At 42.3% G+C, this 22,833-nt stretch overlaps 1 protein-coding gene across 2 annotated transcripts; it reads right to left on the reverse strand.

Annotated features, from left to right (window-relative positions):
- Positions 1-4,335: 4,335 nt before the first annotated feature.
- Positions 4,336-19,926, reverse strand: mfng (MFNG O-fucosylpeptide 3-beta-N-acetylglucosaminyltransferase). 2 transcript variants are annotated; one of them, XR_013934626.1, is made up of 9 exons: positions 19,033-19,926; positions 13,016-13,061; positions 12,384-12,486; positions 11,385-11,538; positions 8,507-8,592; positions 7,728-7,893; positions 7,418-7,503; positions 5,233-6,355; positions 4,336-5,200 (listed from the first exon to the last, which is right to left on the reverse strand). XR_013934626.1 is itself a non-coding variant. In XM_080451898.1 (8 exons), the coding sequence occupies exons 1-8, from the start codon at positions 19,441-19,443 to the stop codon at positions 6,304-6,306; spliced, it is 1,104 nt and encodes a 367-aa protein (XP_080308024.1). In that variant the 5' UTR covers positions 19,444-19,926; the 3' UTR covers positions 4,336-6,303. The 2 variants fall into 2 exon arrangements, 1 of the variants encoding a protein (XP_080308024.1); XM_080451898.1 differs by having other exon boundaries at positions 4,336-6,355.
- Between the last annotated feature and the right edge of the window lie 2,907 nt (positions 19,927-22,833).

A 22,833-nucleotide genomic window follows, 5' to 3' on the forward strand; every position in this document is an offset into this window, starting at 1 on the left:
ACATGATCTCTAAAGTCATGTGTGCAAGACGGATCTGTTAGATTTTTCATATTACATCCTGATTGGCTAAGATTTACATTTAAAGTTTGCAGGAGTGGCCCGTTTTGAACGAAATGCTGCAAATCATGAGCGCAGCGTCCGATTGCGGTGAAACTTTGCATGCACATTCGCACTACGTTGAGGAACAAATGCCATCATTTTCACATTGCCCTATTATCGCGCCACCAGGAGGCCAATTTTGCAAAAAACGAGTAGTTTTTATTACCCCAACAAATTTTGTCCAAACATCACGCACATCGGTACAAATTATCTCCATAGTCAAGTGATCAAGACGGATCCATCCGATTTTTCATATTCCATCCTGATTGGCGAAATCCGAACATTGCTGGCCCACAACAACCTACCTGACCTGGCAGAGAGAGATCTGTGCTCCGAGGAGCACTTTTTCTAGTTTTGTATATACATTGGGTGGTTCTTAATCCTTGAAGGTGTGCCCCAAAAAAGTATGAAAGGTCAGAGGAAGTGCCATTTTGTTTAGTTTTTTAGGAAGGGACCTGTTGAAGTTGACAATTGATAATTGCAGTCTGCATATTATCCTTTCTATTGCACTCTGCATCTTCTTAATGTATTTATTTTACTCTCTACATCCTCTAATGTATCTAACTATGCATATTTATTTTACTATCTTCATAATATCTTATTTATCTTACTCTGCGTATTCTTATTTATTTTACTCTATTTATTTATTTATTTTGGATGTGTCAGTGTTCCTTTGTTGGAAAGGTGGGTGGGGACTAACCTGGAGGGGTCTTCCTCTGATGTCACGCTCATGTCACCATGACTCAGCCATAACCATATAAGGAGTTCCCAATGCAGCTATGCCCAAATATGGAGTATGTTGTCTAACCTCAATGTGTCATCATGGCATCAGCCGCAAACAAATCAGTCATCTCCATATATGGGCACAAAAGGGGACATGTCCATATACGGGCCATATACTGATGACATCAGAGATTTCCATATACTGTATGGGCAATTGGGCATAAAAGGGACAAGGACTGTAAAAAAGAATGTACAGCGTTACGCCCATAGACTCTACAGATCTTTATATATCGCGTCATATCGTATGCGCACGGAAATTTATGCTATTGGTTGTACAGAGCGGGGGTGGGGAATGAATGTTATTGGTTGTGTAGCTTGTCAATCAAATCATCACAAGGTAGCCATGCCCCTCCTACGGCATACCCTACTTTATCATCAATTTTAAATTAAATGGGACCATAATTTACCAAGACGTATATCATGGTGATTGAAAGAAGACTTTAAACTAGCGACTGAAAGCATATAGTATTTATGACGTTTAAAGTTCAGCAAAAACCCACCCACTTGAATGGAGAGACATTCTTTCTGACACCAGCAGGGGTAAAACAACGAAACTACAGGCCAGTTCATATGAACTGTCATTTCCTATATAGACTCAATTTACAACTCGTAAGCTGGCCCCTTGGTATAAAAGGGACATGGACTGACAGATACGGAGATCTCCATATATGGGCATATCACCATGCCCATATATGGGCATACTGATGACATTAGGGATCATAAAAGGGTCGAGGACTGACAGATACAGAGATCTCCATATATGGGCATATCAGTCGGATCGGCGGTGCGAGGGTGTACGGTACAGGGTGTGCGCCCCGAACCTCTAGTAACTTAAATACAAAGAAATTACTGATATATTTAATAATTGTATACTTAGAAATTGTATTCAAAATAGCGGAAATACAGTAGCTGAATTCCAAGCTATCGTGGTGCATTCTGAGCTTGTAGATCGGCAATATCGGCAATTTCTTTTTCAATGCTTGAAAATGGATGAACATTTTTCAAGAATCGATTGAAACCTTTAGGCTATTTATTCTCGAAAAGAGCGTTGAGGTCCCATTTGCAATGCTGTCGAGATTATACACACAAAAATCAACAAGTTAAAAACAGTTACATAGTGAGATATAGGGAGATTTAAGAGCAGGTTATTAAATTGTCCATAGGATATTTGGGCTTTCATTTTCAGCATGAGTTTTCCCAGTTCAGACTGAACATGTGGAACCTTATGTGTAAAGCCAGTCGTCTGGTGCTGTTTTTTCACCCTAACAGACAGCAATTTGATATATGGTGGTAACTTCCCATCAATAGCAAACATTAGCCTTAAAAATAAACTGATACCAGTGCCTATTTCTCCTCTCTGAGAGGGAAGGCCAACCTACTTTGTAGAGGATACAATGGTGAGTGCCGTAGCTTTCACCGGTAATACTAAATCTAAGTGCTGAGTGATAAACTGTGTCTATGGGTAAGAGTGGTAGAGGCAGCATTTCTATAAATGACATCACCATAGTCCAAAACTGACATAAAGACTCCTTCAACAATCAAATTGTCTGGATATGGAATAATATATGGAAACGATTATGACTTTCATTCGTTTTTTCTGACCAACTTTGTATTTTATTTTCTAAAAGCTTTTCAAAGGGGAGAGACATTACATTATATCACTGTGTATGGGCAAACAGTTCAGACAAAATCCCACAGTAGCTTACAGAAGTGTATCTTTTCAGTACATAGATTGTCCGTCAGTGGTCATTAATACTCATGTACTCTATAGTTTTCCTGCTAGAAATAATAACAGTCTCTTCCTCTGATCTGGTGGTCCTGTGGTTGCAGAACAACCCAGGCCGCTTCTTAACCTCCTCACCAGACCCCCGGGTTCGCATAGACATTACAGGAAAAACCATGATGTATATACGTATTTAACACAATATTTCTAAATAATACAATGAAATGAAAACCAAAACAAATCATAATTATGTTGTTGATACCCTCTAACCCTGCTTATGGAAAAACAAAACAAAAAAAGGGGGAAAAAACATGCTTATTGCTCTATCTCTGATGCCAAAGTACAGGTGTTCAACCTAGTGGAGTACTGATTTAACCTTCTGGGCCGGAGTAAGTCATGTTTGGATCAATTCCGTCCTTGCTCCCTGTGTACCTCCAATCTCAAGACTTCGTAGAAGGGCAGCTTCCAACGATGAATACTAAGCTTATGGTGAGGTGGTTTCCATCTCATTACGAGCATTTTCATTGCTGCCGTTTTAATGTCTACAATTCCAAGTGCTTGTCAGGGTGGGGGTCCCCAGTTCAAATTAGATTATTTTGGGGGGTCGTGGCCTGAAAAGTTAGAAAATTTGAACTAGGCTACAACAAGACTAAACGCAGTTTTATCCCGGCACACTGAAAATAGCGAAAAGTTAGACAATTTTAACTAGGCTACAACAAGACTACAGAAAGCTGTTTTATCCCGGCACACTGAAAATAGCGATCTCGCGATCTCTCTCTCTCTCTCTCTCTCTCTCTCTCTCTCTAAAAACAAAAATGCTGTGTTGAAATTCCAACCCGAACATCTAAACCTAACCTCTAAATCTCTAATCATAATAACAACCACTCTCTCTCTTTCTCTCTCTCTCTCTCTCTCTCTCAATTCAATTAAATTCCAATTCAACTCAAAGCGTTTCTGTCAGTCTGTCAGCCTCAGCCCTGTACTGACTGCACAGTAAAATCCTTAGTGCTAATTTATCCATTATTAAATCTTGAGTGTAAATGTAACCAAATAGACGGTGGTAAGTGTACTTCATGTACGGAAGTGCTTCTTTATAGACGACCTGTAACTATAGGTCTGTTTGTGGGTGGATGACATCACAGAACAGAACATTTTGTGAAAGACAGCACATTTTCATAGTTTTATAAATAGTTTATGCTTACTTTCTTGCTTCCATTCATTCATATTCGAGAAAAAAAGCGTAGGCAATTGTTTATAAGCTAACGAGGAAAGACAGACAGATAACAGAGCTTTCTATACACGGATCACCCAGCTGATTTGGACAGGTAGCGATTCATACATTCATTCAAGTAGTCTGATTAATCTATACACTATGTTTGATGTAGAAACAGAAGCCGTGTGTTGTTATTTAGCCTTTGAAAATATTGTGTAACTATTCTCTCTCTCTCTCTCTCTCTCTCTCTCTCTCTCTCCCTCCATCTCAAACTGGCATGAATAAGTTAGCCGGAGGTCACCTTCAGAAGAGACCCCAACAACACACACACACACACACACACACACACACACGCAAGATATAGCACATTAGCTCAACAGACAAGAATTGACAATCATACTATAGACAATGAACCGATTTGATCCAATAGTGATTCATTTAATACAACTATTTTGAAAAGGAACAGTTACAAAATGGTCAGATGGGTTGCAGGGGTATACATGTCTGTCTCTCTCTCTCTCTCTCTCTCTCTCTCTCTCTCTCTCTCTCTCTCTCTCTCTCTCTCTCTCTCTCTCTCTCTCTCTCTCTCTCTCTCTCTCTCTCTCTCTCTCTCTCTCTCTCTCACACACACACACACACACACACACACACACACACACACACACACACACACACACACACACACACACACACACACACACAGATATAGACATGTCAGCACACCAATATGAATGACAATTAAATACACACAGACAATCCGGGGTTCAGCAAAACATCAGTGTTAGATTCACTTTCAAACTAAAAACAGAACCAAAACAGAACATGTGAGATTTGCCACAGCTTTCACTGTCACAGATGTTGGATTTTTTTTTTTAATATAACAATTCATAATCCTTTCTTTGTCAACAACTATACAAATAGAGAAATAAATTACACATTAAGTGCTGTCTTGTTTTTTTAAGTGCTTCAGTCTCACTGAGAAATGAATAAAGGCAGAAATACCAGTAGACACATTAGCCAGCTTCTGTAGAAGTAAAACGTTCCACTTACAGCACAAAGGCAAAAGGAGAAACCTAATGTATTTGTTCATGTGTTCGTACACACAGCAGCCATTTTGCAAGCATAGAATCAGGGGGGGCTCATCACTGAGGGGAAAAGAGAAATAAAAAAATTGAATAAAAAATTACTCTCATGGGGTCAAAGCTGCAAGAGGACCGTTCCAAGAGGCAAGGTCATCCTGTGCTAAATATGCCTGCATTGGGGAGTGTCACACCAAGGTCTGCAGACTGAAATGTTGCTGGTTAAGATATCACCCAATGCATCCTACACCAGTGGTTCTCAAACTTTTTCAAATCAATATGTATTTGGCCATGGACCCCTATCTGAAAATATGTTGTGGCAGGTACCCTCTTACAAGATGTATATTATTAAAATGCTTCAAAAATATTAGAAATGTTTGCTGATACAAGCTCAAAACCTGTTGCATCGCGCCGTGTTGTGAGCTTGTTGATTGACTATTTTCAAAAAGCCAATGTGTATATAAGGTTAAAGTGGTGAAACTGATTTTGATGCTTTATTAACTGGGAACCCCCTGAAACCCCCTCGAACCCCTGGACCCCACTTTGAGAACCACTGTCCAACAACCCCAACTCTGCTACATCACACTGAGGTTCAGACATCAATCAGAACCACATCATATGACACGGAGGCAAGATAGAGATGACTTTTTCAATGACTGCAAACCAACTGTATGTCGATTAAGAGAATATAAACTGCAAGCATTTCTGCATAAAGAACATGCTATGACAAATCAGTGTGTAATCAGTGATTAACCTTGATTACTAATCCTCCTGAATAATGCCTCCTTGAATGTATAAAAGTAAATGTGAATGTATAAAAATAATGTGCAGTTTCACTGCACATTATTTATTGTCTAAAGCTGGGCTCACACTACACTACTACTTATTTTGAAATTGGGTTGCATCATGCAAATAAAGAGAATCTTAATAGATTCTATTCTCTATTATCTCAAATACACACTGCAAATACGCCCGGCATTACAATGAACCACTATAAATTTCGTCCATCTTATCTGTCCAATGCACCCGTACAATAGTTTTCTTTCTGTTTTGTTCTCTTTGTGGTCTCCTTGTCAAAAGTCTGTCAAGCCTGGATTCCACTGGGCGAAGTCGGGTCGCTTTCCAACCTCGAACCGGGAACGCCCCCGCGATTGTCGGGAGGGGCATTTCTGACGCCAAATCTCCCCTCTTACCTTGTGGTGTGAGTCCAGCTTAGACCAAATATCAGTCATTAAATCCTTCATTTCATCACATCTTTCATTGCTGTTAGTTGCTCATTGTATTCACATAGTGTCTTCCATCTATCAACTTCTACTGCCTCCAAACAAAAGAAATTCAGAAGAGTTGAACAGGATCATCCATGTTGTCCCAAGTGCTCATGGGAGTTGTGGTTCTCTGTGTTGTGTTCACGGGCACCAGCTGGTGAAAGGGTACAGCATACAGTGGACAGTCTTGAACCTGTAGAGCACAGGAGAATTCAGCAACTTGAGCCCATAGCCTCCCAAATCTGGGGGAACATTCACCAAAACGAACCAATCTACAAGCTCACAATGTGAAGTGTACAGTATGTGAGCGGCAGGCTCACTGCAAGAGTGCATACGTACTGTGCAAAACCCTTCCACCAGTAACTAAAGGTCATTTAAAATGTTACATACAGCCTTCGCTCGGACCCTGATAGAATACAGGTAAATGTGCTCCACTGAGAATGTTATAGTGACCTTCACGGTTTGCTTGGAAATGTGCATTCTGTAAGGCTAGTGATGTTAATAGATGACCTTTTTAATGAACATTATAGCAAATGTGAAAGTAATTTTCAGTAAAAGCCAATATTTGAAGTTTTTTTTGCATGTTTCCATCTGCTACAGAGGATAGAAAAAAAATGTTTTATTGAATGTTGACAATTCCTTCAAGTTTTTCAGAATACAGGTAACACGGAAGAAGACAGACTTAATCGTGGCAACCTATCTGGCAGAACGCGTCATTGTGTTCGACGGTATCCCATACAAGAGCACGACTGCCAACACACCACAGACCTTTCTTGCCGGCATGAACAAGTTCCTCAACCACTTAGGACCAATAATCAACAAGAAAAATTCCATGAAGGACACACAGCAAAAGAAGGACAAAGACTACTTTTTCCTGGATGACTAAACAGCCCCATTCCGTCCATGAAAGAGAGAGAGCTTGAAATTGAAAAGGTGATGAGCATTTTTAATTTCAAGGACCCCCAGTTTGATATGCATTAGGCAGGACTGCCTGTGTCAGCGACAGTGCTCCCTTTGTTGGAAGGGTGGGTTTGGACCACTGTTATTAATGTCGACGCGAAGTAAAATGTTTTATTTTATCACGTTTCTCTCGCGACTTGTGCGAGTGGAGTTGCGCATCATATGCGCATAAAATAATAGATAAATAAATACCGTGAGCTCGAAAATCTCACGGTATCAATAGCGTGGCTGTTTATACCGTGGTAACACCGTAATACGGTTACGGTATACCGTTACATGCCTAGTGGGGACTAACCTGGAGGGGTCTTCCTCTTTGGAGAAAATCCCCTTCATTTCAATGCTGTTCAACTTGTTCTCAAACATCCCATAGCTCAACGTCACCTGCAGGGACAAATGGAAAACGAAATATATTCATAATAATCATCATAATAATCATAATATATTTGCTTACTTTTGAGAATATTGTGCTGTTTAGCCACTTTCTCTTTTTTTCATTAAAAAAATTAAAAGCAATTGCGAAAATAGTAAATAAATAAATCTTCCAGCTCAGAAGCTACTGTATGGCTATTTGGGGGAATGTTTTTTGTAAGGCCTGCAGCAGATACCTGTGCTGCTACATTGCTGGGGCTGATGAGCAGCAGGTTCTCCAGGTGAGAGTGGAACAGAGGACAGTGGACCAGGGACACTCCCAGACGCTTCTCCACTATGAAGCCCACCGTGCAGTCGTCTGGAAGACGGATCGCCGCTGACGTCTGTTCAAACCGGGAACCACTACACACACACACACACACACACACACACACACACACACACACACACACACACACACACACACACACACACACACACACACACAAACAATCATATGGTGTGCATGTGCATGTGCATGTGCATGTGCATGTGCATGTGCATGTGCATGTGCATGTGCATGTGCATGTGCATGTGCATGTGCATGTGCATGTGCAACCACATAGTCACATGTTAGCACTTCTAAATAGGGGGGCAGGCACTTCCAGTGTGAGAATAGCCTGCCCCTATTAAATATGAGCAATAAATGTCATATCTCCATCTATATAACTGACTGATTCCTTCTACTTTCTTCTGTGTGTCCTTCACCCTGTCTCTGTCTCTCTCTTACACAAACATACATATACACGCGGGCTCACTCACTCACTCACTCACTCACTCACTCACTCACTCACTCACTCACTCACTCACTCACTCACTCACTCACTCTCTCTCTCTCTCTCATTCTCTCTCTCTCTCTCTCTCTCTCTCTCTCTCTCTCTCTCTCTCTCTCTCTCTCTCTCTCTCACAGCTAAGGAAGTATATTCTCAGTGAGGTTTTGAGCTGGTTCCAGGAGAACATGTTATTGTCTTCTCACCTAGCCCAGGGAGCCATCCTCTGTGCCAGACGTCTGCTCAGACAGAAGCCTGCTCCTCCGGTAGCGAACCAGAAATGCACCTCTCTCTGAAAGGCAACACACACACACACACACACACACACACACACACACACACACACACACACACACACACACACACACACACACACATTTGAACCACCTTCTCATTTAGCTGCACAACCAATCCATGTCTCAAGTCATCCATGAATTCATGTCTTTACTGTTGGCTTGATTCCAGCCTTAAAACTCTTTATATAAGGATTTTTGAAACTGAGCTTGTAGATCTGCCATTTCCGAAACGAGGCTTAAGAAGTTAAACCATCTCTTGTACACCACTGCTTCCCTTCCCTCTTATCTCCTCTTTCAATTCATACCCCCATCGCTTAAAAAAAGCCAGAAAATATAAAATACAGGAAGGAAAAAAGAAAGAAATCCCAAGTTGCCGATGGAGAACAGACTGATGTTGGGGAGTTGCGGAGAAAAAAAAGCGAGCACAAGGGGAAAGGCTATTGCAAAGAGAGAACGGAAGCAGATATAAAGATCTATTCTTCTGTGTAAATGGATGCAATCAGTGAGTGCAGAATGTGACACAGGGGAGATGGAAAGAAATTGCAGGGGAGGGGTGATGCACTCATCGGTACCATGGCACTCTTTAACTCAATATAAATCTGGGAACCCATTCGGTAAAAAAAAAAGAAGTGGGGAGAGGAATTCTCTGTTTTTGCCTCTGGGGGCACCATGTCCTTATTTGTGTAGAAACAGGAACTTGGTTTGGCTCCTCCCCTTTCTTAGTCCAGTTCTGTGTTTATTCCTACTAACAACTACATGTTTAAGGCAGTGGTGCTGACAGATTCTGCTGTTAGCATTATCTGTCTTGAGAGTCTAGAACTCAATAGAAACATTAATTATATCCAGTGGTGTGTTCTAGGTTTTTTTTAAGGTATACTATGATTATTCCCTGCCTCCCACACGCACGGCATGCGCGCGTCTATAATTAATTAAATGTAAAAAATGTGCACGCGCGCAGTGTGTGTGGCCCACAAAAATATTGGACCAGGGACAAATATTGTGAAAATTTTCCGTGTCTCGCTCTGTAATATCTGTCTTGCTCTCGTTCTGTCTCTCGTACCACTCTCGGTTCCTTGTTTGTTTTTGTTGTTGGCGCTGCCTGTCTCACTCTTCCGGGGCTTTACCTGCTGGGGCCAGTGTTGCCATGTCCGCGTATTATAAGCGACTTTGGGCTTGTTTTTCTGTAAAGTTTTCTTGTAAAATGTTGGTCGTTGTGGGTTGCGTTTTTTTGGGGCTTGTTTCTAAAGTGTACTTGCTTAGGCTTGCTTCAAAAAATAGCGTAGGTTTTAAGTGCTCATGTGGCCTAAGTTGCTTCTTTTGGGCTTGTTTTCATAGAACTGGTTGCTTATTTCTCTCGCAAAATCTGGCAACACTGGCTGGTGAATGAAATCACAGAAGACTCGTCCCTAAACACACTCGCCCCGGGTCTAATCCGGCGGCCTCTGTCCGCGAAATGAATGGGGGCGAGTGTGTTTGGGGCGAGCGTTCCAGTTACCACCGGCTCGTTACCACCGGCTCGCCCAGAATCGTTTTTTTTTACTCTCTCTCGCTTTGCTGCCTGAGCCCTGAGCAGCACAGTGCACGTTAACGCCAGTCAGTCAGCGCCGTCAGTTAGCGTATCAGAGCGTATCAGCGTCTCAGATACGCTGTTTTGAACAGTTTTTGAAGGTGTACGGTGGCGACGAAAAAAAATCTCAAGGTGTACGACGTACACAGCATCTGACGGTAGAACCCACCACTGATTATATCCTATCCTATCACATGTGAACACAATGGCACACACGTGTGCGTGTAGGCAATACGTACTACACACATTATCCACTCTGATGTACTGTATGGTGTATATGCAAACACACACACACAAATGTGCACTTCTCCAGGTCTTTGCTCCAGGTGTGTGCGTGCGCACATCTGTGTATGTGCACAGTGCTCACATGCATGTGTGATTTAGTGTGTGTTTGTGAGAACGAGAGAGGCCACTATATCAATACTCCAATAAGACACTAATCACTCAATGATCCTCTATTTCAAAAGGCTTCCCATGAGTCCAAAAAATAATAAGGGTTACATAAGTACAGTAACAGAGGACCGCTCTGTATTTATTTATTTAACAGGCAGGTATACAGGCAGCCTCAGCTGCATACTTATATTTTCAACCTATCACATACACTTTTTGCTCATAGAGCGCCCTGTTTAAAAAGGCAAGTAAGTGCATTGCTCATTTCCTTGTTTGCTGTGTTCTCTGCTGACCTTAGGAATTGCTGCTCACCCTCCACCACCCCAGCTACCACTTGTTGTTTTCAATCGGCATTTATGTGGGGATTCGGAGGTCCCCTATTTGGTAGGGGAGACGTATAGTGTGTCATCGCCAAACCAAATAAATGTATTGCTCATTTTATATTCATGAAAAATATTTAAATTGAATTTGTGGGTTGTCTCGACTGAACTGCTGAAGAGAAAGGAAACTGAGAAGTGAGATGAAAATTCATTAGTTTGCCGTGTCCAGAGGAGACGAGGATGAGTGAGGAAGCAAGGGTTGGTTGGAAAGAGGGAATCATCTTAAAAAAGAGAGGGGTACCCTATCTCTTTTTAAGACTATTCTGTCCTGAAAGAGATGGAGAGAAAGAGAGAGAGAGGCAAAGAGAGAATAGAAGAATGGAAGAGAAGCAATAAGGAGTGTGTGAATTAAGAAAGGATGAAGACACTAAGGAGGGAACGATGGAACGGAGGAAATGAGGCGAAAGAAGGTTAGAAGGAAAGGAAGGAAGGATCTTGGAGTTCTCTTTACCGTGTCATTTCCTTCCAGAAGCTCGTGGGCAGTGATGGGCCGGTCCAGGCTGGGTTTGCCCACATAGATGTCTCCGTTTGCAGGGAAGGCTGAGAGCAGTGAGAGCAGGGCCGTAGGGTTCACATAGTTGTCATCATCCACGTGACAGAGCCACCTGGTGGCCAGATGAGAACATGGGATTAAATACACTCTAGTCTACAGGGGTTCCTGCACATGATACATACTGGTCCATAACCGAGGATGCGCACGGCACAACCGAACTATGTGCAGACTTGGGACCGCAACCGCAACTAGGCTACTGATCCCATAGCCTGTGACAAGAATGCTTGTAAACAACTTAAATTTGGGAAAAGTTAAAAATCGTTACATAAATGGTCAATGCCCAGCATGTGCAATTTCAGATCGACTGGTCAACCCACCGAGGAGAGAAATGGATGAGGACAGAAGGACTGACAGAGGAAGTAATATAGTAGGATATTAGGGTAGTAGCATATAGGATTACAGTTAAAGGACCATACCATATCGGTGGTCTGGCATATTGACAATGACTCACTGTACACACAGTAAAATCCTGTGTTTTTTGTGTATACTTGAGATAACTCAAAGGTCCATGACTTACAGTATTAATTATGTTATTACATACATCATGAATTGAAAAATATGTTTTTGCCATCTGGTAGTCAGAAGGTCACCTGTTGGCCCCCCCGTCCCACTCAGTATACGTGTCGAGGTGTTCCTGAGCAAGACACTTAAACCCTGACTATCTGATCAGCCATCAGCTGGGTGAAGCTGAAAACTGAATTTCCCTCGTTGGGATTAATAAAGGTCTACCTTCCTTTGTCTACCTAACAAACCAATACAAGTCAACACATACACTCAAATCAAGTTGCAATATCTCACGGATATCTTAAACTAAACAACCAGAATGAAACACCCACACATTGTTTGTGATACTGAGGTTTTGGAGGTACAACAGAGAGAACAGCTGGTTGGTCTCACCTCTTGTCAGAGGCCATGAAGTGGTCATACTCAGCTGACATCTTACAGGACAGAGCCTGCTGGCTGTGGTCTGACTGACAGCCTGTCACCACCATGTTATAACCTAGAGAGAGAGTGAGAGAGAGAGAGAGAGAGAGAGAGAGAGAGAGAGAGAGAGAGAGAGAGAGAGAGACTTTTACAGAAACACACAGAGAGGAAACTTTCATAATCACAATTGCAATGATATAAATAAATACATTATAACACAGTGAATACTGAATAGCACTCACTCACGCCCTCTGCTGCTCACACACAAATGTCACATTACGTTCTGTACAAGATAATTACATAAATAAGCAGACCGAAACAGACAGACAGACAGACAGACAGACAGACAGACAGACAGACAGACAGACAGACAGACAGGCACTCACAGGCAGACAGAGAGAGTGAGATAACAAAAGAGAGATAATGAGACGGACAGAAAGACAGACAGACAGGCAAGCAGACTGTGTCACAGCAGGGGAAAGAAAAGTGGTGAAGGAAGGGAGTATAATTGAGATGCTGGGTAGGTCTGGTAGTTTTAAAATGACCATTATACATAATGTGAGACTTGTCTGACCAATGAGCATCAAACAGGATGGCTGGCCTACCTCTGGATGAGACGCCCGGGTCGTCTGTGTCCGTGAAAATGAACGTCTGTATGGAAATAAATAAGACAGGAGGAGTCAGGTAGATTGAACTAGACAAGGTTAGGACGGTTAGGGATTTTCATTACATTCTGTATATGCAACAGTGTGTTTACTTTTTAAACATCCTTCAGCACTCTGACAGTGAACAGAGATAGTAGTAGTAGAGGATAAACATTATCTCTCACCTAAGCACACACACACACTCTATCTGTGTGTGTGTGTGTGTGTGTGTGTGTGTGTGTGTGTGTGTGTGTGTGTGTGTGTGTGTGTGTGTGTGTGTGTGTCTCTCTCTCTCTCTCTCTCTCTCTCTCTCTCTCTCTCTCTCTCTCTCTCTCTCACTCTCACTCTCACTCTCTCACACACACACACACACACACACACACACACACACACACACACACACACACACACACACACACACACACACACACACACACACACACACACACACACACACACACACCCGATATAGGTTCCCAGGTGTGAGCAAAAGATGAGTCTTCACACACAGACGTTGCTGACACACACAAACATGATGACACACTCAAAACAGTCACTGTGATTGGAGGAGTACTATACGGTTGAGTCAATTCGTTCCCTGGCAGATATATGGACCAAATAAGTCACAGCCAACACACACAGACACACCATTATAGTCAAGAGCAATGTCACTACAAAATGACTCTGCTCAATCCTGACCTAGCTGTCTCTACAATGGTACTAATGGAGACGAGTAACACAGAGGGGAGAGAGAGAGAGAGAGAGAGAGAGAGAGAGAGAGAGAGAGAGAGAGAGAGAGAGAGAGAGAGAGATCCACACTTCCAGCAGCTAGAACGTCTGTAGCCTGGAAGCCAGACGAATCTGTACGTAATGTAGAGATACTCTGTTACAAGTAAAAGTCTATTCGAATTTTTACTAAGTAAAAGAACAAAAGTGTTGGCAGCTAAATATACCCAACTGCTCACGTCCATGTCTCAGTCCTGTATGTTTCTGTCCTTGCTTCCTCATTTCTTTTTCCCCTCATCCTTTGTGCCATCTGGCAAAATATATTTTTTCGAAAATAGTACAATATTTGCCTCTGAGATGTAGTGGAGTACAATTTGAAAGTATAAAAAAAATAATAATAATTAAGTTAATGTACCTCAAAATTGTACTCAAGCAGGCTACAGTACTTAGTTATACTTTCCACCACTGCTCACTTGCAATTTTCCAATTTGTGGTCTTAAAACTCACCTCTTCAGACTCTACCCCCCCCCCCCCAGACAGACAGACAGACAGACAGACAGACAGACAGACAGACAGAATCTCATAGCAGGAGGAGACAAGGGAGTAGGTAGTCTACTACTGACCCCTACTGACAACACTTTGAAACAACAGCCAGGCAGCACCAATAAGGCACCAGCCATCCCTTCTCCTACTCTGTATGCTGATTGGCTCCAAATTGACTCTTGTATGGGTGATGGCCAAGTGCTGATTTACTTCTTGAATCTGGCCTCTGACCTGAGGTCTGACTACAGCCGTCAATCAAGCAGACTGTGCTTGGAACCGCTGCTGTTTTCAGCTGACCGAGGGCTTGATGGTATTTTAACCTTCAGGATTCAGGGATGCTTTTCTCCTCAGATTTGTATGAAAATATCATAAATGTAAGACAGAGAAGGTATCACTTATAATAGTTACTGTATGCACAGACTACTACGAAACATGCCACACCAATATTTCACCGCTTGTACCCTGTGAGTGACAAATAAAAGCCCCAATGTTATACTGTGCATTGGCAGAATCTGTTTACTTGCATTCCTTTGTGTGCTAAAAGAGTAACTTTGACATCTGTTTCACTGTGCAATGTAAGTCATTGAGGAGATCATTTTGGAATATTAGCTAATCAATGGAGCGACTATTGAAGATATCGTGCCAATAATTGCTGCTGCCTCCCTGTACTATGCATGATACCACACGCTTTAATGTCGCTCATGTACCCTTTAAATATTAACATGCAGTTGATATTATACTCTAATTCACTCCATAATTCATTAAATAAAAAAGCCAAAGTGCTTTACTCTATACAGCCACATGAGGTAGCAAGAGCACAAAAAGCACTGAACCGATAACAATGAATGCCATAAGAGAGAGACAGTGTGTGTGTGTGTGTGTGTGTGTGTGTGTGTGTGTGTGTGTGTGTGTGTGTGTGTGTGTGTGTGTGTGTGTGTGTGTGTGTGTGTGTGTGTGTGTGTGTGTGTGTGTGTGTGTGTGTGTGTGTGTGCGTGCGTGCGTGCGCGTGTGTGCGTGTGTGCGTGTGTGCGTGTGTGCGCACGCGCGCACACACGCGTGCAGGCGGGCGGGCGTGCGTGCCTGCTGCCTGGGTGTGTGTGTGTGTGTGTGTGTGTGTGTGTGTGTGTGTGTGTGTGTGTGTGCCCGCGCGAGCAGAACCTCTGCCCCAAATATGTTTGATACTCCTACAGATTTGGTCCAACTAGTCTAGTCTGATCGATGTATGATGTATGAACATGCGATATTCACCAGCCACTTTACAGCTTGCTAGGTTTTTTAAGTAGATCTGTAAACGCAAATGATGACTGTTTAGGTAGAACAAAACATATACCATAAAGAATACCAATTTCAGCAATAATCTATCAGCGTTTACCAGAGTTCTGTTACTTGAGATTAGTGTGCATGGAGAGGACACTACCACCTTCAGTAAAGGTCCACTTATCTGCCAGTGAAGTGGGCAGATGTTCCTCATTGGTTGTCTGTGTGTTAAGCCTCTACTCCAGGGGTCTTCAACGTTTTCACCCCAAGGACCCCTTAGCAGAGAGAAAGATGAAGCAGGGACCCCCACTTCATATTGTATAAACATTCATTGTGCTGCAGATTCATTTTTTTCACAGACTTGTGTAGCGTTGTGTTGGATTCATATTTTCAGACCATTTTACCACTTAAACTCTCATTACTCTTTTTTTCCCCCCACACCAAAAAATAGCAGATCTACAAGCAGCGCGAGGCGTTGTGAGCTTGTAGATCGGCTATTTTTCGCAGCGCGAGGCGTTGTGAGCTTGTAGATCGGCTATTTTTGGCTTAAGTTTTACTCAGAATAGGGATGCTATAGGGTTCAAGTGGTTAATGTAAAACATAAAAATCATATCACACAAAGATTTGGCGGCCCCTCCGTAGTAACTCTGAGGACCCCCTAGGGGTCCCGGACCCCCTGTTGAAGACCCCTGCTCTACTCCATCCTGTTGTGAATGACTGACAGTGTAACTGAGTTATTGTTGTCCTAGTTTAGTCTTCTGTGTCTTGTCCTACAGTATGTCTTTTCTCCTTTTCTCTTTCTGTGAACTTCGCCTCGAGCCAGTGTAATAACTGGATGGGGGGTGCAATACCAAACCTATTAACATAATATGAACCTATTGGAGATCAATGAAGTATGATTAAAAAAAAAAACAGTATTAGTGAAAAGTACCAGTGATTATGATCACATGGTAGCAGCGTAGAGGTTCAGACTGTTCTACAATCTGCTCTGAAACTTCCTGTTCTCTGATCAGTTTCCGTTTCAGTATTGTTGCTCCACGGCTGCAACTTCCTCCTGGGCCCCAACAGCCTGTACACACAGCGTCCTGTGTGTGTGCGTGTGTGTGTGTGTGTGTGTGTGTGTGTGTGTGTGTGTGTGTGTGTGTGTGTGTGTGTGTGTGTGTGTGTGTGTGTGTGTGTGTGTGTGTGTGTGTGTGTGTGTGTGTGTGTGTGTGTGCGTGCGTGCGCGTGTGTGTGCGTGCATGCACATGCACATGCACATGCACATGCACATGCGTGCGTGCATCTAAAAATAAACTTGCTAAAAAGCAATGAATTTGATGTAATGTAGTGAAATGATCTATCAAACCTTCCCTCATCTATATAAAAACACCCAAGAGGCTAATCTTATTCCCCTTCTTTTTCTTTTTTTACCAAAAAAGAAAGCATTTTCTGCTGATGGTTTCATGTCTTTAAAAAGAGGAAATCAACTCTTCTTTCACTTCAACACAGTATGACTGTATACAGGATGTGATACAAAACACAAAGGTCATTTATGACCTGGAGAAGTGACTTCTGGGGCTCCTGGGGGTTTTAAGGGTGAAAAATCACATTTCCAAAGCTATAAAACAAGCCTGATAAATAAAAAGGGTACACATTTACTGCTAAAGACTGACTGCTAAAGGCTCACACCAAAACAGCATGTGTGTTTGTCCACAAAAACTCTGACCCTGCCCTCAAATCATTTATGAAAACAGCTAACAGTAAACAGTTTGATTTATCTAACAGATGGTTTACCAGACTCTAGTTTGTAGCCTGATCTAAGCGACTACAAACACTGACCATAGATATAGGCCTACTGCTTTGTTCTAAAAAAACATTTGATTCAGGTCAAGTTGAATACACAGAGTAAAGCATCCCTTAGGTGAACCAAATGTTTTTTTAATCCACATTTGTATTTGCAGGCCTAAAAGGCTATAAACAGCTTTCACACATGAAACCATGTCTAGTCAAATATAGAGATAGATTTACTTTGGAAGGTGCACTACCTTGTTAGTAGCAAGTAGGGAATTCGTTTTGACAAGCCACTCATTGATAAGCTTGGAGTTGGCAAGGCTCTGCTGAGTAGCAGCAGAGAGAGAGAGAGAGAGAGAGAGAGAGAGAGAGAGAGAGAGAGAGAGAGAGAGAGACACACACAAATGGAGGGAGGTATAGAGAAAAAGGCCATTCTGCTTTAAGTGTGAACATCCTGCCTATACCTCTAGATTTGTTAAAGCTACGGTGTAGGAATAGTATTTGGACTACAACAGAGCGCCAAACAATATAGAAATTGAAAAGCCTATTTCAAATAACTCCTCGGTAGGAATATTAATAAACCTACTACCACCACCCCAATGAAATACTAAATGGAGGCTAAATAAAAAGGTTTTGCTTCAGGGGAATTTGAAATAAGCTTTAAAATCAGCTGAGTTGACATGTGGTCTGCTGCTGGCAAGTGGCAACCAACCCCCTCCCACATTGAAGAGACATTTTCGATCATGCCATTATTATCCAGTAGCCTATACCAGCGGTTCTCAAAGTGGGGTTCCAGGGCTCTCAGGGTTCCTTGAGGGGGTTCTAAATGGACCCTTACCCATAGTCTTTATAACTCTCTAGGGTCCATTTGGTTCCATTTGTATACTCTCAGAGTTAAAGGCAGGTCCTTGAAAATTCAATGTTTGAGAGCCACTGGCCTATAGCCTCTGGGCTACAATTTGTGTATACCAAGCAATGAGACATAACATAAAGGTTTCAAATGCACGAGTTGGAACCGTTTTCGATATGAATGACACAAATTAGGCAGCAAATGCATGCTTGCCCTGTGGAGCACTTTACTACATTGCAGGTTACAGCAATAGCCCTGATACATGACTGTCATATATTGAATGACAGTCATGGATGAACTTCAACATAGAATTTGCACTTTCTCCCTTTTTGGCCCGCACATCACATAAACGTTCACATTTCAAATATAAAGTGCTTATACCTTATGGCCACGGATGTTACAATTATGTACGGGTCCTCAAAAGTACCCGTATCTTCCGTATTGTTCAACAAAAAGCATTTTAATCCGATAAGTGGCCATTTTCTTCGTATTTTATCCATTATGCTTTAGCTTCAACCACGCCATCCTATCGGTTGGAAGGTGTATTGCAGTCTGATACATCATAACTTTATGAGAAAATGGCCACCAATCGGATTACGAATACTTTTCATTGAACAATACGGAAGATACGGGTATTTCTGAGGGCCCGTACATAATTGCAACATCCGTGGCAATGGGGTAAGTACTTGAAATTTGAATGTTTATGTAGATGTAGTCCCAAAAGGGGGGGGGTGCAAACACCAGGTTGAAGTTCATCCATGACGGTCATGGCAGATGACCGTCTTGGATCCATGGCAAGTTACAGCAGTAATAAACGAGAGACACTCACATGCTCCTTGGTCCTAGAGATCCAGGTGTCCAGGAGGAGCGCCAGGCGCGTCCTGTGAAACCTTCCAGTTGTTTTCACCGCGATGAAGAGGTCTGTCAACTTCAACGCTGATGATGGAGATACATTGTGTTCTTTTTGAGAAGTCCTGTTGTTTCTCGTGAATATTTCCTTGTGAGCTTCGTCCCCAACGGGTTGTTGCGTGAAGTCGGACTCACTCGGCGCGTCCTTCTCTGCGCCATAATAAACCTCTTGGATGGAGCGCTGCACCAGATTGGGCGACGGCTTGTTGTGAAGTGCGTCGATTTTGTTAATGTTCACGCCGTGCGCGCGTAATTGAATTGTAATATAAAGAATGAAGAAAAATGCTAAGATGAAAACGGGGAGCGTCTGCAGTATTCTTCTTTTGCGCATATTGGTAAGAAGTTATTGAACGTTTTACCATTCACGTTCGGTTCTAACTTCTATGATCAAACAACGCAGACTGGTGTGAATGACAATGTGATCCAGTCACGTTGTTTTTACTCTTTAAAAACATAGAGCTTATCAACTCACTAATTGGTTTTGATCTGATTTCGCAAACAGACCTGCAATAACCTACCACATTCACTCCCTCTTTATGACATCAACTGTTAGGCTACTGTGCCATACTAGGCTATTAGTCTTTCTTTACGCATTACGCATTCAATTAAACATCCGCCTCAAGCTCAGATGTAAGGCTAAACGTCTAGGTCAAGTGAGTGCCCGGTTGTCATTGTTTGCTTTGTTGTCATCTGAGAATGTGTCGCTCATCTTCATTCCCCTAAAAAATCCTTGCCAGTTTTTGCCGTTATATACAGTCCTATTTCGTGTCGTTCTGGGCTCCAATGGACGGGCCCCTCCTGTCTGTCACATTGACATGAGTCTCACTTGTAACGTTCACTGAAGCAGAGGCAGCAAACCCAACCTCAACAATCACTCCGCCTTCTTCCTTCCCCTTTAAACGACACTTAACCTGCTGTTAAAGACAAAGTGTTTCTGCAGGGACCGTTTGGCGCAACAACTTTCAGATGTTTTCAAGGGGCATATTTGACATACGAGTTGCGTTATTTAGCTTACAAGCAGCTGGAAACTAACATGTTGAGGTACTTACTTGAGTATAGCCTATTATTTTATGCTACTTTTATTCCCTTTATGAGGGAAATTACTTGTTACTTTTCAAAGTTTTCAGATAAAGAAACCTAGAGGATATTATAATAACCTTTTTTTCTAATTAGCCCTACAACACATTAATCCAGTGTTTCCAACCTTTTTGCCTTTTGATGTCTTACAAAAAGCAGTATAGTGGTTTCAGTTGGTAACAGCTATAAAACAAATAGTGTTCTACTTCTCTCATGGTTTCATATCATTAAATGTTCAAATTATCCAATATTTCACAAACAATCTAATATTTCTAGCCTAAAATCGAAAAAGTTCAATACTTGAAAACAGATTTTTATTTTCTTGTTTACTTTCCCATTAATCATCTTGAGCCCTTATATTTATCTGGTGACTCTTTGGCAGGGCTGCCAACCTTCCTGGATTCTGCAGGAGTCTCCTTGATTTCAACCACATCTCCATGAGGACTCCTTGATTGTAATTTCTCCTTGATTTCTCATTGATTTGGTATCAAACTCCCAAAATTCACCAGAACACAGGAAATTACATAGACTATGTTAGCCCCATTACGAAACTCTCAGCTCCGAGATGAGGTTTCACTGTGAGCTCTACCGGAATCGGTGGAACGGCGCCGCAAAGGGTCCGTGGATCGCCACATCGTATCCAAAAACTTATGGTAGTTTCCTAACTGTACAGGTATTTGAGGATGTTCCACCAGAACCCTAACATTTTGGTCCGGCACGAAACAACTGCTTAAATTGCTTATTTAGCCAGCCTGTGGCCATGTCTCCCATTCAACAATGGGAATTGGGAAAACGCTTGGGGAGTCCAAGAAAACCCCCAAAAACCCTCCTCGATTCTCTTGGCAGGCCTGCTCTTTGGAGGGGCCCGATCCCTAGTTTGGGAACCACTGTGCTGAATTAGCCAACTGTATCTTCGAACAAGCTCTAGCAGTTATAACATGCTGCTTACACACTGATGTTTCAGTATTAATAATCTATTAATGTCGTATACAGTATACTCATAGCCTATATCAGTCAGAGGGCCCAAACCAGTACTTTCACTTTAATACTTGCAGGGGTCTTCAACGTTTTCCAGGCCAAGGACCCCTTGCTGAGAGAGAGATGAAGCAGGGACCCCCCACTACATATTGTGTTGCAGATTAAGAATTTTCATAGATTTCACAGATAACTTAATTTTTGACAGCACCATCATTACTCCCATACTGTATTTTCTGTCTAATTTTCTCTATCCTCCATGCAGTCTCCGGAGACTGTTACTAGAAAGAAAGAGCTTGATACAATTAATTCACCTCAGACCCTCTTCACCACCTTTGTTTATTTGTCCTTTCTCAGCGTTCTCACCTTACATACTTCCATCCCTCACTCCATCCCTTCATCCCTCCTCTCTCTCTCTCTCTCTCTCTCTCTCTCTCTCTCTCTCTCTCTCTCTCTCTCTCTCTCTCTCTCTCTCCTCTCTCTCTCTCTCTCTCTCTCTCTCTCTCTCTCTCTCTCTGTCCCACTGACCACCTGCCTTCTCCTTTCTCCTTTCCCCCCTTTCAACCCCTCCCCGGCACAATCCGCCCCGCACAGTCCCCCAGGTAAACCAGAGACGCCCGGGGCACACCCTGGCTAGGAAAGGCCCAGGATCGCCTTACGGCCTAGCTGAAAAGGGGCCTTTTAAGTACAGCAAGTACATCGCAACCCCACTTTGAACAAAGGGCCAGGCGAGTCGAGGGACCAGACCCCCTTTCAGGGCTTTGTCTGTGTGCCTCCTAGGCAGGCAGGGAATTGGACGGGACCCAATTGCTGGGATTGGAGCTACAATATATGAGAGGTATAACAGTGAATTGATTTATAAAACGTCCTATATCCATTTTGAAAAACGATTGAATTTTTTTTTGGAAGGTATACAGTGTGTTTCGATTCTATGTATGTTTTATGAACCAGGGATTTCTGCCTCAAACAAGGACCCATAACTTATTTTATGTTGAGAAGAATGAGGCCACACAGCCTCTTAGATTGAAAGTATACTTGAATAATACTGTCATGGATTATCTAGAGCCAATCAGTGTCTATCAAACGAGATATTTTAGCAGACATACAGTACATTAGCAGTCTAACAACTCATCTTAATGAAAATGTATGGGTATACTGTTAGGACAGATGATGGATATGTTCCATTTTAGTCATTTGGGTCAATATTATATAGCCACAGTGGAAATCTTTATGAATGAGGTTAGCCCGAGTGTCACATTATCATTAATAAGAGAGCTTATACTTAATGTTTCTTTAAGTATGTTTCATATACCACTTACAAGATGCAATCATACTGGGGTATTCTGGTGTTTTATATTTTCTAATTCCCAACCTTTTTAATTTCAAGAAAGCCTAGTTTTATATGCACTAGGCCACAGCCCCCTATTTGATATGATTTGTATCTCATCTAAATGTAAAAACAAATGCAACCATTCCATTCCACCATTCCATTTTGTACACTCTCAGAGTTACAGAGCCGTGATGGTCCATTTGGTTCCCAATTATCAATAATTTAGCTTGGGACCCCCTGGAATCTCCTCAAGGACCCCTGGGGATCCCCGGACCCCACGGTTGAGAAACACTATTCTATACAGTAGATCCACTGTGGCATCACAGACTCCTTACCGGC

This window comes from Gymnoscopelus braueri (genome assembly GCF_963280865.1).
Source record: "Gymnoscopelus braueri genome assembly, chromosome: 2".
Classification (NCBI taxonomy): domain Eukaryota; kingdom Metazoa; phylum Chordata; class Actinopteri; order Myctophiformes; family Myctophidae; genus Gymnoscopelus; species Gymnoscopelus braueri.